Genomic DNA, 14,115 nt, shown 5'->3' with positions numbered 1-14,115 from the left:
TAAATATTGAAAAAAAGATGTATAAATATCACATATCTCTGAGAAATGTATAGTAAGACAAGTTTGGTAGCACACTGCTTTAATCCCAGCAAACTGGAAGGCTGAAGCAAGAGGCTCTCAAGTTCTAACCTTGTCTGAGAAACTTAATGACTCCCTGTCTCAAAAAGTATAAAAATGAAGCTGGGTGTGGTGGTGCACGCCTGTAATCCCAGCACTTGGGAGGCTGAGGCACAAGGCTCGCTGTGAGTTCAAGACCATGCTGGGCTTCATAGTGAGTTCCAGGTCAGCCTCGACTACATAGTAGATCTTGTCTCAAAAAAGAAGTATAAAAACGGTACAGTAGCTCAGTGTGAAGGGCTTAGGTTCAATCCCAGGAATGGAAAAAACATTCTTTTTAAGGAGCAGAGTCCAGGGCTTGGCTGGTACCTGGGCCCATTGCAGGATTTACTGAGCCTGGCACCCATTAACAGGACATTGGGTCCAGTCCTCTTGGTTGACAGAGGCAGCGTCTCTGCCAGGAAGCAGTGGTCAGATAGTTTCCACTGACAAGTAAAGCTGTGCTGGGTTCTTTGACTCACTGGAAAGGAATGCGGTTGTGTTAGTGGATTCAAGACTTCTACTTCCTTGTTTATTTTTCTGTCTGTTCTGTTCCTCATTGAAGGTAGGGTATGGAAGTCTTAGTCTCCTACTGGTCAAGTGTGGATTACTTGGGTGTTTGTTTGCCTTCTGTGTTTTTCTGCTTTCTTGGACACATGCTGTATATATTCCTGAAAATGCATCTCTTCAGCCTGGTGTGGTGGTGCACACCTGCACCCTTAGCACTTGGGAGGCTGAGACAGGAGGAGCACTGTGCATTTGAGACCAGCCTGGGCTACACAGTGAGACGTTGTCTCAAAACAAAACAAAAATGCGTCTCTCTGTCCTTGGTAACTTCTTTTTAAAATTCATTTTGTCTTCTTTTAAGCTGCATATTAAATTAAATCTCATCACAAAATGTCAGAAGGTAGAAAGCAGTGAGTAGGTGCAACCCGGGAAGAGGCATGGCTGTGACAGTTAACTGATCTATGTCCACACCCAACTAAAGGGCTCAGCCTGTCCTGGGTGTGGCAGACCCGCCCTGAGGGGGATTGTGATCAGGATAATATAAAAGGGAAGCAAAGGAAAGCTCAATTTTCCCCTGGCTTCCATCTTAGCTCCTTCCACCTCCTGATACAGACCCCAGTGGGACACTGTGTGGACCTCCAGGCTTTTGCGTGGACCCTTCGGATCTTCAGCACAGACAGTCCTTGTGCGCTCTTCCACCCGACTCTGGGTGGCCAGTGTAAGCCAATCTTATACATTGTATTTGTACGTCTTGTATTAATGCTCTTTCTCTAGTAGGCACTGAGTGATACAAGGCCCGAGCTGGGTGCTCAGTCTCTTACTGTGCTCTGTGCAGCTCCCTGCGTGTGGGCTCCCAGACTTCGAGCTATGAGCCAGACTGTCTTCCGATAAATGACTTGGCCTGCATAGAGACAAAGTGGACCAAGACGCCAGGTTTGATGGCTGCTGTTGGTATCACCATTTCCCCATCCCTTCAGTCTATAGCTTTGGTGCCTGTGCCTGGGGACAGGAGAAAGCCCAATGGGTTGTTTGTTTGTTTTGTTTTGGTACGGGGAATCAAACTCAGGACCTTGTACTTTCCCGGCAGGCTCGGCACCACTGAGCTAAATCCCCGGCTGTTTTTGATGTTTTGAGACAGGATCTTAACTGTGTAGCCCAGGCTGCCCTCAAACTGGGCAATCCTGCTGCTTCAGCCCTCCCCAGTGCTGGGATTACAGGCATGTGCCACCACACCTGGCTCAATTCGGGTGTTTGTTTGTTTTGGTACGGGCATCGAACTCAGTCCTTGTGCTTGAATTTGGGTATGTTTTAAAATCTAGTCTGACGTTGTCTTTCCCATTGTTCAATTTACATTTAATGTCATATTTGATACATGGATGGGTTTCCATCTACTGTTTTCTATCTTTTTATTCTTGTTTTTGTTGTTTTGTCATGGTCACGGGAGCATTTGGGTAAAGTTGGTCATGTCGAGTTTTGTGTTTTATTTTGTGTTTTGGTACCAGGGATTGAACTCAGGACCTTTCACTTGTGAGGCAGGTGGCGCTAAATCCCTGGCCCGGCCGTGTTAAGTTTTGTTGGGGATGGCCACAGCTGCTATGGGTGTGGGTAATGGAAGGCACAAGAGTTTTCAGGGTAAAATGTGTTTGCAGAGGGAGAGTATATTGATGGACTTTGGTGTCTCCAACCATGGCGATCTGTGTACTACAGTGTATATTTGCAAATACTGAGAATGCATTGGGTCCAAAAGTTGCTGACCATGGGTCTAATTTAGAGTCTTTACGGGAATTTTTTTCATTGATTGTGTCCTGGGCCGTCAACGCCTTCGGTAGAACTAACTGAAAGTTCAGTACTCATCACAGGGAGGGCTTCTCAGCAGCCAGCCCTCCTCTGCAGCTTCCGAGAGCCCACAAGTACAGAACCTGTCACAACACAAGATGTTCTGCCACCCAGGAAATCCCTAGATTCAGGTCTTTATCGGGAACTGCGTGAAAGACCAAGTTTAGAACAAAAGCGGGGGGGTTCTTCCCTGCAAAGGTTTTAGGGGCTTTGTGTCTGGAACTGCGGGCATGGCATGATGCTGCTGCCTTCTGCCTGCCATGCACTGTTTCTCTGTGACGCCCCTCTGATGTGCTACCCTGCCTTGGAGCCAGCCAATTTTGGACTGAAACCTTTACAAGCTGTGAGGTACAATAAACCTCTCCTCCTTTAACTCCAGATGTTGGATATTTTGTTTCAGCAACGAGAAAAGACCAAGGTAACTAAGTCCCAGTGACACCACACTGACCTTATTTTCAGTGTATACTGACCTTATTTTCAGGAATCTTAGCTTCCTTACCTTATATTTGTCAAAATGAGTGTAACTTTTTGTTGATGTAGTTACTTCCCACATTTTTAAGATAAACACTTTGACCATGATATATTATTAATATTGGTGGTGCCAAGGATCAAACCCAAGCCCTCAAATCTTTTGTTTTTTGTTTGTTTGTTTTGGTTTTTTGAGACAGGGTCTCAGTATGTAGTTGAGACTGACCTGGAACTCACTATGTAGCCCAGGCTGGTCTCAAACTCAGCGATCCTCCTGCCTCAGCCTCCGGAGTGCTGGGATTGCAGGTGTGTACCACCATGCCTGCCTCAAATCTTTTTCTAACATTGTTTAATGCTCACCAGGGATGTAGCTCAGTGGTTCCGCTGCCTGCCTGGCAAGTGCAAGGTCCCAAGTTCAGTCCCCAGTTTATAATTGTTTAATGCTGAAAGTTGTCTTTATTTTTATTCCGCTTATTTTTCTTTTCTCTTTGAGACAAAGTCTTAGAATGTATTTCATCCTGGCTTGAACTCACTCTGTAGCCCAGGCTGTCCTCAGACTCACAGTGATCCTCCTGCCTTTGCCTCCCGAGTGGTGGGATTACAGGCATGCATCTCGTTGAAAGTTACAGTACATCATTTGGAAGGGCATTGTTGCCAGTCCTCATAGTGCACATGTGAAATCCCAGCATTTGGGAGGCTGAACCAGGAGAATCTCATTGGGTTTGAGGCCACTGTGGGCTACATTGTAAGGTCAAGGCCTACCGGACTCACATGGCGAGACCCTGCCTCAAAAAATAAAAACAAATAGAAGTGCATTAGTTATTCTATTATTTTTCAGTTTTCTAGTTTCTTCCTCTCCAATCTCTAGATTAATCCCTGTGTTGATCATTATGAATTATTTTGTTTTGTTTTTGTTTTTGTTTTTTGAGACAGGGTCTTACTGTGTAGTTGAGACTGACCTGGAACTCACTATGTAGCCCAGGCTGGTCTTGAACTCACAGCGATCCTCCTGCCTCAGCCTCAAGTGCTGGGGTTTACAGGCATGCACCACCACGCCTGGCATGAATTATTTTAATCCTTTAGAATTTGAGGCTTTTTGTGACCTGGGTCAATATTGGTCAGAATTCTCTACGCACTTGGAAAGAATTCTGTTTTGCAGGTGTTGGGTATACTAGTGGTACTTTAGTGTTTAACTTTTATTCTGTGATTTTTTTTTTTTAGTGTGGCCCCCATCATTTTGTAACGATGAACTCAGATGAGTCGCTGGCTCTCAGCTGTGAAGAGCATCGACTCCAGAATGACTTGTTGGAATGAGGAGAAAGATTAATAGGAAGGCGGGAAGCAGACCAAGGAGGTTGCAGGCTGCTGCTGTGGAGATCTCCTTGCAGGATTCTACCACAGGGGTTATGGGGAGTTGGGAGTTGGGAGGCCCATCTGATTTGATAGTGGTTCCCAGGTGCCTTGCTCTTCCGACACAGGGGCTACTGGCATCTTGCCGGTCATTGGATAGTCTGGGAAATCAAAAGATAACTTTCTGATTAAAAAGTCTTGTGGCTCATATCTTCTTTTCTTTCCCCAGAATAGTTGACTTGAAGTTAATTACTAGGCTAGGGAGGGAAGGTTCCTTTCCCCGAGAATAAGGGAGGTAGTGAAAGGCTTCCCGCACCCCCCGGACTAGGACACAGTGACACCCGTGGGGCAGGGTTGCTGGCATTCTCTGGGGACCAGTCTGTGACTGGCAGGTGCCTTTCCTCGGGCGGTCTTCACCAGTGCCAGTGGGGGATTGACGTGGAGGGAGCATTTGGTGCACAGCTAACTAAATTTGTGATTTCTTTTTTTTTCTTTTTTAAGCTAGCTAAGTGTACATGAAATTAGAGAATTTGTTTACTTAGGGGCCCCTGAGTAACAATTTTACTGTGAAAAGTGTTTTTAATACTTCCTGCTCATGGGTTTTTCCATTTTTTGCTGTTTGTGAGAATGTAAATCATGTCAACCTATTCTGACAGTTTGTCACTTTTTATCAAAGCTTTGTATTTTGGCTTTATATGTAGCACTTTCTGGAAACAGCACCAAATAATAGCGTATACAAAAGGCTGTTGTGTACTGTAAGATAATTTACAAGAGCAAGGTTGGTTAAACACTCTCTGAGCTGGGTGTGGTGGTGACAGTTTATTAGAAGACCTCGGAGAGCTGGTAGAACCCGTGACTGAGACCTACTCTTTTATCAAGGGTACCACCCAGGCACAGCCAGATGGAGGAGAAAGATAGGACAAGGCTTGGGGTTGGGTGGGCACTTCCATGCCTCTCAGAAAGTATCCTCCTTGGCTGCTTCAGGCGAGTTCTCCAGCCCTGAGACTCATTGAATTACATTGTTCGGGGACTGGCACAGTGGCACACACCTGCAATTCCATCTACTCAGGAGATGAGGCAGGAGGATCCTGAGTTCGAGGCCCAAGCTGATCCTCCTGCCTCTGCTTCCTAAGAAGCTGTGATCACAAGCTCACATGTTTAGTTTTGCTTTTGAGACAAGGTCTTGCTATATATGTAGTTTAGGCTGACCTTGAATTCACCTACTTAGTCCAGGCTCCTACAAGCTTGCAGTGACCTTCCAGTGGCCATTCCTGGCCCACATTTTATTTGTGAAATGGTGATATCCATAGACATGTTCTGAGAAGATGAAGTAGCCTTATGTATTCCCGAGGAAGTGGATAGTTTTTGTAGTGTGAGTTTTTCAGTAATTATGACAGCTACTAATTCTTTCAGGAATTTTATGTGTGCAAAACAACCTGTTCATAAGAGATTTTTATTTTACAGATTCCTGACATTCAAAACAATAAGACTTTGGCTACGCTGCCTCTATATCAAATCAACTATGAGTTGGAATACACAACCACAGAGGGCTTCATTGCCACCTCAGTATCGTAAAATCCAGCCTGCTTTTCCACCACAGTATGCAGCAAACCAACTTTCTACATCTCAGAGTTCTTTCAGTTGTCTTTCGAGTAACCAAGAAGCCTGCATGTATCTCAGTAATTCAAATACAGTGTCACAGCCACTGCCGAATGTCAGAAATTACAACATTCCTCTTCAAATCCCTGCTTCTAATTTGCCAAACAGGTCAGTGGTGGCCTCCCAGACTATAGAAAGAACAGTATATGCAAATGCTAAAGGACCCATGAAGGCAAATCAGAATTTGCAGGTGCCTTCAGGAGTTACCCAAAACCTGAGGTGGAAGTCATTGATGATGAATTCCACACCTTCTCATATGGAGGCAACGACGTCTCGTCACAGTCACTTTGGAACTAATCCAGCTAATTCGCATGCACTGCAGAGTCAACGTGTAGCACCAGACACCTACTCTGTGCAATTACAGGTGATGCAGGATTCTCCAAGAGTTCCTGTAGCTTTACAGGGAAGTCAAGGATCGAACCAGTCATTATCAAATCAACAGGTTGATTGGGCCCAACAGCGTGCATCTGATGAACTCCCTTACCCAGATCACAGACCACTTCCAAAGCAACACTTTTACTCAGCGCAAAGCTTTCTGCAAGATCCCAGTGTTCACAATAAAATCCTTATGTCATCAGCACCGTCACAGATCACACATAATCAGCTCCCAGCTTCTGTCCAGTCAAACCAGTCTGCGGCGATATTGTATCAATACACACTACAAGCCAGCACGAAACCCCCTCCTCCTCCTCCTTACGACTGCAGATATGGAAACCAGCCCTTGCAAGGTGCGCAACATGTCACCAAACACTTGTCTGTGGACGTTCTTCAGGGTCCACAGATACATTCTTCTGAAGTAAAGAAAGACTTCTTCCCAGGTTTTCAGCCACAGTGGCAAAGCACTAATGAGAATGTCGTACCATTTGGAAATTCATGTGATGTAAAAACAGATGCTAGTGTCAAACAGCCTTTTATGGAGCCAGCTAGATCTGTGGATGGTGTTCAGACTCTTTCTCAAAATAATCAAGAGAAAAAAATGGATTCTTATAATCCACCTTCAAATCAAGGGACGGACCCAGCTGTTACAAAAGAAAAGCTAGCAAGAGATATTAAATCATTAATGGAAATTAAAAAGAAGTTTTCAGAACTTGCAAGGAAAATTAAAATTAATAAAGATCTCTTGATGGCAGCAGGTTGTAAACCAAATAATAGTTTGTCCAGTGAGCCAGCTCAGCATCCTGAATTCTCAAAGGAAATACCTGCCAAAGGTCACTGTCCTGCGGAATTGGTAAAAACATGTCTTAATCTTTGGAAAAATCAACCCTCAAAAGTGACAGAAGAAAAACCTTCAAAATCTGGTGAGGAAAAACATGCTAATGAGTCGACACACATATCGGCTGGAATTTCAAAGCCTTTGGAATTTCCCATCCAGAATCCTTGTTCAGCAGAGAGAAATCCTCAGAACAAAATGGAAAATGCATTGCAGGAAGCAGCTTTGTCCATGCTAGTGCAGAATTATGAGCCTTCCTGTGCAAATGTAACAAAGGGAACAGAACTCCAGATCGCTGTAGTGTCGCCTTTAATTCTTTCAAATGTCATCAAAGAAATAACACCTGAAGCTCTACCTGAAACCATGTATCCTGTTATTAAAGAAGGCAGCATTTGTAGCTTACAAAATCAGCTGGCAGAAAATGCAGCGGTAACTGCTGCTTTGAAAGTGGATGTTAGCAAGCCAGTGATGGGTTCTATGACGTCAGCCAGGGTTTTTCCTCTAATTCAGAAGGAAAAGCAAAATGATACAAATAATGGTGATTCACAAAACACACCCGGTATCCATAAAGAACAGTGTTGTCAGCTAAATGGTCCACAACCCTTGTCTAAACCAAAGGACAGAATTCTTGTGGCTGGTGATTTATTACAAATAGAAGATATTTGCTCTCTTGTTGAAGGGGATGTATCTTACAATTCCAAGATCGCAGAGATGTTTAACTCCTCTCTGGAAAATGTTGAGCCACAGAAACTTTCTCTACCCAATGAACAAGCAATTAGTACCGGACACCAAGAAGAACAAGTAGGACAAGCCACTGAAAGTAAAGACTTGGGTCTTCAGAATAATGAATATACAAGGTGCCCAGACTTCCCATGTGAAATAGCTCCTGTGAGGGAAGAACCACCGAAGCTTGTGGGATCATCGTCTGAGCCTGTTGAACCAGGAATTCTAGAGGAGAGCGATTTGGGGAAAACCACTAAAAATGAGGGCATAGCCAAGAACTCTCATTACTCACCACCTGCTGTTCTTCAGCAGGATTTTAATTCTGGGGACATCAACACTTCTGGAGATGACGCTGTCCAAGGCCCTGCAGCAAGTGAGCTTCATGATGATAATACATCTGTCTTATACATACATGACCAGCTGTCGGAACTTTTAAAGGAGTTCCCTTACGGCATTGAAGGTCTGAATGAATGTAAGAGTTTTGCGAGCCAAAAGAAGTTGGAACAGATCCCAGAAGATCAGACTGGTGGTAAAATCAGTTGTGACCCTAAGGAACCTACAGACCAAATAAAAATTACAATTCTAAGCTCAGAACAAATGAAAGAATTATTTCCTGAACAGGATGAATCCAGTGGAGACAGACTGCCACCCCCTAAGTTGGACAAGTTGGCAGAAACTCAGAAGAAAAAGCATGTTGCAGAAGTTGGGAGCCAGTGTGACCCACGAACTCAGGAGGAAGGAGAAAGTCCAGATTCTGTAGTGGACACAGACAACATCCATTGCTGTGCGTTGGGCTGGCTCGCAATGATTTATGAAGGGGTCCCCAAGTGTCGGTGTAATGCTGTGGAGGGGAAGAGGGAGGAGCAGCTGGTTCCAGTGGAAAGCAGCAGTTGTAAACAAAGACCTGAGCAAGGGCCACAGACCTCAGGTGCAGATCTCACTATTGTTAAACTTGATAGTGTTTCCAATAATCCAAAGACGCCTGTGACTGATGAGAAAACACATTTGCCTAAAATACATGGCAACAACACAAAAGATTCATCTAAAACTAGGAAGGATGATACGAAAAGGAGGAGACAGGAGCTACCTGGTGAGGTTCCACCTAAATGGAAAAGCAGTGATAAAAAAGACACATCCAAAATGAAACAGGGAGCATCAGCGAATATGGGACAAGAATTAACTGGCCAGTTTTCATCTAAACGTAATGAACCAGACCCCTTGCAAAGGAATAAGAAACTAAAACTAAAATTTCATGAGGTAAAATTCCAGTCTAGTGATAAAATAACATTTTCTGACCCAGTTTCTCAGGAGGGTCCAGAGAAGAAATGCACACCACAGAACTCATGCCAATTAAATCCCAAAACAGGTCTTCTCCCAAATAAAGGTCTGAAAAGGGAGAATAACTCTTTTGTACAGTCTTCATCTCAAGAAAAGAAAAAATTGAAATTCAAAGAAAGCCCCCAAGAAAGACATTTGGAGAAAAGAAAGATAGACCAAGGGGAAAGACTAGATTTGGAGATAAAAAAGAAGAAATGTAGTGAACAAGAACAGAGTAAAAATGCAGGAGTTACAATTAAATTATGTAATATTTTGCCAAACCCAAATGAGAAAGCCATTACTAAAGAAAATTTGACATCAAAAGCAAAGTCCTTGGAAGTCAATGACGCAAGGGGCACAGCCACTGTTAAGGAAAAGACAGCATCGCAGACGAAGTCCACAGACTCCAAAGACATAAATGAAACAACTAGTCTTAAAGATAAGGCAGCATCACTGGCAAAATCCTCAGGAACCAAGGATGGTTCATGTAAGGTTAAAAAAGTGATCACACTGCAGGAGTATTTTCAGAGGAAGAAGCAAAAAGAAATCACTAAAACAGCCAAGAAAACCTGCTTGGAAAATGTCTTGGGCAATTCTGCTCCCTCGGGCTCCGTTCAACTTAGTGCACAAGCAGAGAGTTGCAGAAAATCAAATGGTAAAGGTGACAGCGGCATAGAGACCTTGAAAGACGCCTCCAAGGTCAATACTAACCCTGGTAAAAACCTTAAAGCCCACCCTCCTGAGGAGTCTAAGGCATGCAACCTTTCGAGGTCTGTTGAAGGGAGAGCCGATGCGAAGCAGCTGATTAAAACCAAATTAGATAAAACACTAAGCAGCGTAAGCAGTGAAGTCTCTTCCCAAGGGAAGGAACAAAGGAAGTCATACCTGAACCGCCTGAGCTTCAGGTGCACAGAACGCGAGAGCATCTGTCTCACCACACTCAGCAGCTCCCTGGCAAAGCTTGGGAAAGACAAGAAGAGTCAGGAACAAAAGCCCAAGGCCTCTCTCCCAGGGAAAGACTCCACTGTGAAACCAGGCATGCTGGAGTTTAAATTATGCCCAGATGTAATGTTGAAGAACACAAACTCTGTCGAAGACAAGTATGATCTCAGGGCTCATCCTGAGGCACAGGCTGCCACACAAGGTCCAGTATGATTTCCTTGGTAGCGTGCATGACCTTGGAGCAGGGTGTCTAAGTTGACACAGGCTTACCTGCGTGCTATCTTGTTGTCTGGGAACTACATGGATCTCTTATGTAATACCTTACTATGTGTTTCTCTTATCAAATCAGTGTTTTACCGGGCAGTGTTTATTTTACGTTTATCACCCCTTATTGTAAATTATAGTCAGTAGTCATAACAAGAGTTCTATAAAGTTAGAAAAGTGCCAGGTGTGCATATGTTTTGTTTTGTCTTTTTCTGGTACCAGGGATCAAACTCAGGATCTTGTACTTGTTTTTTTTTGGTACCGGGGATCAAACTTGTGTCCTTGCGCTTTTGCAAGGCAGGCGGCGGATCTGTTAAGCTAAATCCCCAGCCCCAGGATCTTGTACTTGTGAGGCAAGTGGCAGCAACACTGAGCTAAATTCCTGGCCCTTTGCATATGTTCTAAAAGTCTTGATTTTTGTTAAGTTTTCCTTGGAACTTGTGAATTTCAGAGAAGCCTTGTAAATTTGAGGTTTTGTTCTAAATATTAGGAGATGAGCACTGGAGGGAAGAAGGAGATAATGCAAGATAGTTGTTTATGTTTAATGGTTATGGGCATTATAAATTTTTCAAGCATTTAAAACAAGTAATTTTTCTCAGCCCTTTTTATATATGTATATGGACATGGTGTATCTTAATGGCTTCCAAATTTATATTAGGCTAACATTCTTTTTCTTCATTGTGAAATAAATGAACAGCAATCTGAAAACGAATATTTAAATAGTTTCAGGAATAAAATGTTCAAGAAAAGACTGGATAAAATGCGTAACTGAGAAGAAAACAATGCAGGAAGCCAGCCCAGAAATAGGTAAAGTCATCTATTTAAATTTTGCAAGTGGTGCTGTGATTCTTATGTTATAAAGTGTGATTCTATCCTGTTTTCAGTCACTCAGTGTCTAGGAATAATATCTTCTCGTATCATTGTGAGGAAAATAATCCCTATCACATTGAGCTATGGAGTGGCGTTTGCATGTTTTTTCCGGTGTAGGACCAGACAGTAAATATTTTAGTTTGCCATGTCTTTGACCTGACTGCCCAGCACTAACACGGTACCAAGAAAAGGGCTGCAAAGCTGTGTGTGATGGTCCACACCTGTGATCCCAGCACTGGAGCCTGAGGCAGGATGGGCACAAGTTGGAGGCCAGCCTGAGTTACACAGGGAGACCTTGTCTCAAAGGGGGCCGTACATGTGTGAGTAAAGGTGTGGAACATGTGAGTGTTTTCTAATTAAATATCGCTTACCAAAATAGGTGGCAGGCTGGACTTGAGCACAGGCCACAAGCTTACCAAACTCCGTTCCATGATTTGGCTATTGATTTACTTGATCTTCACAACAAGGCTGGTGAGGGTTTTCTAGATGAGAGGCCGTATTCTTTAATTTAGGGCCGACTCTGTCCCCCCCTTCAGATTCCTTAGAGGTACATTGCTTAATTACAAGCTGACCCTCCTAGCCATTGTAGTTATTTAGCTGACCCTCCTAGCCATTGTAGTTATTTAGCTGGGGAGGGATTACTGTTTGAAAACTAACCAGCAAAACTAGAACTTTTAGCATCTGGCTTATTAGGGGCTGCATATACTTTGTATTGGAGATTTTGCACTGAGAACCAGGAGGTGAGGCTTCAGGAGTGTCTAAAAAGCATAAATTTGAAAAGGATAAGATACCTATAAAACTGGGCATGTTAGAAACTGCGTCAGATACACAGTGAAACACGAGTGTTAGCCCAAAGTGAAAAGGAAGTGGGTATGTGGGGAGATGGGGGCCGGAGAGGTATTGGAAATGAAGAGCAGGAATATTATTTCAGAGAAAGTGAGAGGTGCTCTTGCAACCTGAAGTTGAAATGCTTCCAGGGTACATAACCCTGGCGGAGGTAGGTTCCCAAGAGCTGCATGGAAGACAGGAACAGCCATGCTCAGGACGAGCATTAAATGTGCAGTGGGAGTGGGACAGGAGGAGGTGGGGTGAGGAGAGAGAAGGGAGGCAAGGCCGAGGAGTAGGAAGCTGCTGCTTGCAGTGCAGTGCAGTAAAGCCCCTTCCCATCTCTGCTGTTGGCAAACTTTTCCAGTCACATCCCCAGCCCTCCTGGCCTGCACCTTGTGAAGGTTGTGTAATTGTCAGACAGGACTGGAAGGTGAGGAGGAGCGGGGAGAGAGCCTCAGGGGCCACTTGGAGATTCACAGGGCAGAGCAGACAAGGATGCAGGAGGTGCTTATGTGGGGAACAGAGAGGGCAGGCTGTTCGGGCCACCTAGGAGAAAGCCGCAGGAATTCAAAGCAAAGGCAATAGGAAGAGAGGAAGAGGCCCATGGATTAAAAGCCCCTGAGTTAGGAGTGAAGGCCCTCCGGAGGCAGCTGTCCAATGCCTGGCAAGGCCAGGAGAACAAGACTCATCCACTCTTGGGGACTGTTTCAGATTTGTGCTCTGTTTCTCCTTTTTTCCCTCCCTCCCTATCTATCTTCTATGTATGAATGATCTCTGTCTCTTTCTACCTACCTAACAGATTTCTCATCAGGTTGCCCAGGCTGGGCTCCAACTTGCAATCCTCCTGTCAGCCTCCCAGAGTCAGTAAATTGCTCCTCTGGAGAGTTGCTCACAAGGTCACCTTCACACAAGGTAGGCAGATGGAGGGAGCGCTTACTGAGTGTAGGGAGAGGAGAGAGCACTCGGCCCCGTGAGAATGGGGATGGACACAGTGACTGCGGCCCCCAGAGGTGAGGCAGGCTGATAGTGGAGATCTTTCCAATTCTTTGCAACCCTGGTTGGTTAGACGTTTGTTTAACTCCTAGCTTTTTCTCCCAAAGATAGGTGGGTGTTTTCCTTCCTAGTTTTGACCATATTCCTTCTATTAGGCAACATTTCTGTTTCCTTAGGTGTTAATTCAAGACTGCTACAGAGAAGCGCCAGCGCAGATGGACGAGAAGTGCAGCAGAACCAGGTGAAAGACTCCCGGGCCATGTTCCAGACCTACAAGCAGCTGTACCTGCAGAAGCGTGGCAGGAGCTTGGGCAGCAGCCCCGTCCAGTGACCCTGGTTCACGCTTTCCTTGTGACTGGGGACTTCCTGTCATTTCCTCCTCAGAATCACTTCTGGGAATAACTCAAGATTGCCAGCAGAGACATCCTGAGACTGGTTACCATTAGGTTATGTGTTTTGTTGATCTTTACCTGACAGCGCTCTGGGCTGGCACACGTAAGAAATGGATGGTGTTTGCTGGGCAAGCCGTAAGGTATTTGATTCTCCTGTATTGGGAAGCACATTTACAGGTATTTTCATAAGGCTTTGTACACATCATATTTGAAAATGCTGACTGCCGTTGGAAGGAGTACTGCTCCTCACTTGAGGGCTTGTTTGTTTAACTGAGTTTGTAAATACATTTTTATTTCTAAGCTACATTCTCAATAAAATTTATTTTTTCAGACATACCCACTGTGTATATCAAAGTATATTCTTAAGCATTTTGTACCTAGTCTTGTTTTATACTTGTTAACCTGAACGCAACTTTTGGATAATATTGTAACATTGCTTTTAATATTTTAAATAAACGTTTATTTTTTGCTTCCTTTGCCTGGTGAATTCATTCTGTTGGGGCTCATGGAGTTGTAGTCTTAATTGTCCCTATAGTGTTCTTCCAAGCACTTTGGATGCTAGTTTGTTGGTTATGAATTTCTATAGGTATTTTTTGTCATATAAGAAAATGTTTATTCCAGCCAGGGATTTAGCTCAGTGTGGCTGCCTGCCTCAAAAAC

General features: G+C 44.2%; 1 protein-coding gene across 1 annotated transcript in view; it reads left to right on the top strand.

Annotated features, from left to right (window-relative positions):
* Window positions 1-13,886, top strand: part of Resf1 (retroelement silencing factor 1) — a 30,107-nt gene extending 16,221 nt beyond the window's left edge. Inside the window, exons 3-5 of the mRNA XM_010628533.3 lie at window positions 5,722-10,310; window positions 11,096-11,179; window positions 13,240-13,886. Coding sequence (XP_010626835.1) covers window positions 5,780-10,310; window positions 11,096-11,179; window positions 13,240-13,394 — 4,770 coding nt within the window. The 5' untranslated portion in view covers window positions 5,722-5,779 and the 3' untranslated portion in view covers window positions 13,395-13,886. The remainder of the gene's footprint in view (window positions 1-5,721; window positions 10,311-11,095; window positions 11,180-13,239) is intronic.
* Window positions 13,887-14,115: the final 229 nt, after the last annotated feature.

This window comes from Fukomys damarensis, unplaced genomic scaffold (genome assembly GCF_012274545.1).
Source record: "Fukomys damarensis isolate Sample0158 unplaced genomic scaffold, DMR_v1.0_HiC HiC_scaffold_15, whole genome shotgun sequence".
NCBI classification, from domain to species: domain Eukaryota; kingdom Metazoa; phylum Chordata; class Mammalia; order Rodentia; family Bathyergidae; genus Fukomys; species Fukomys damarensis.
This window is presented reverse-complemented; position numbering and strand designations above follow the sequence as displayed.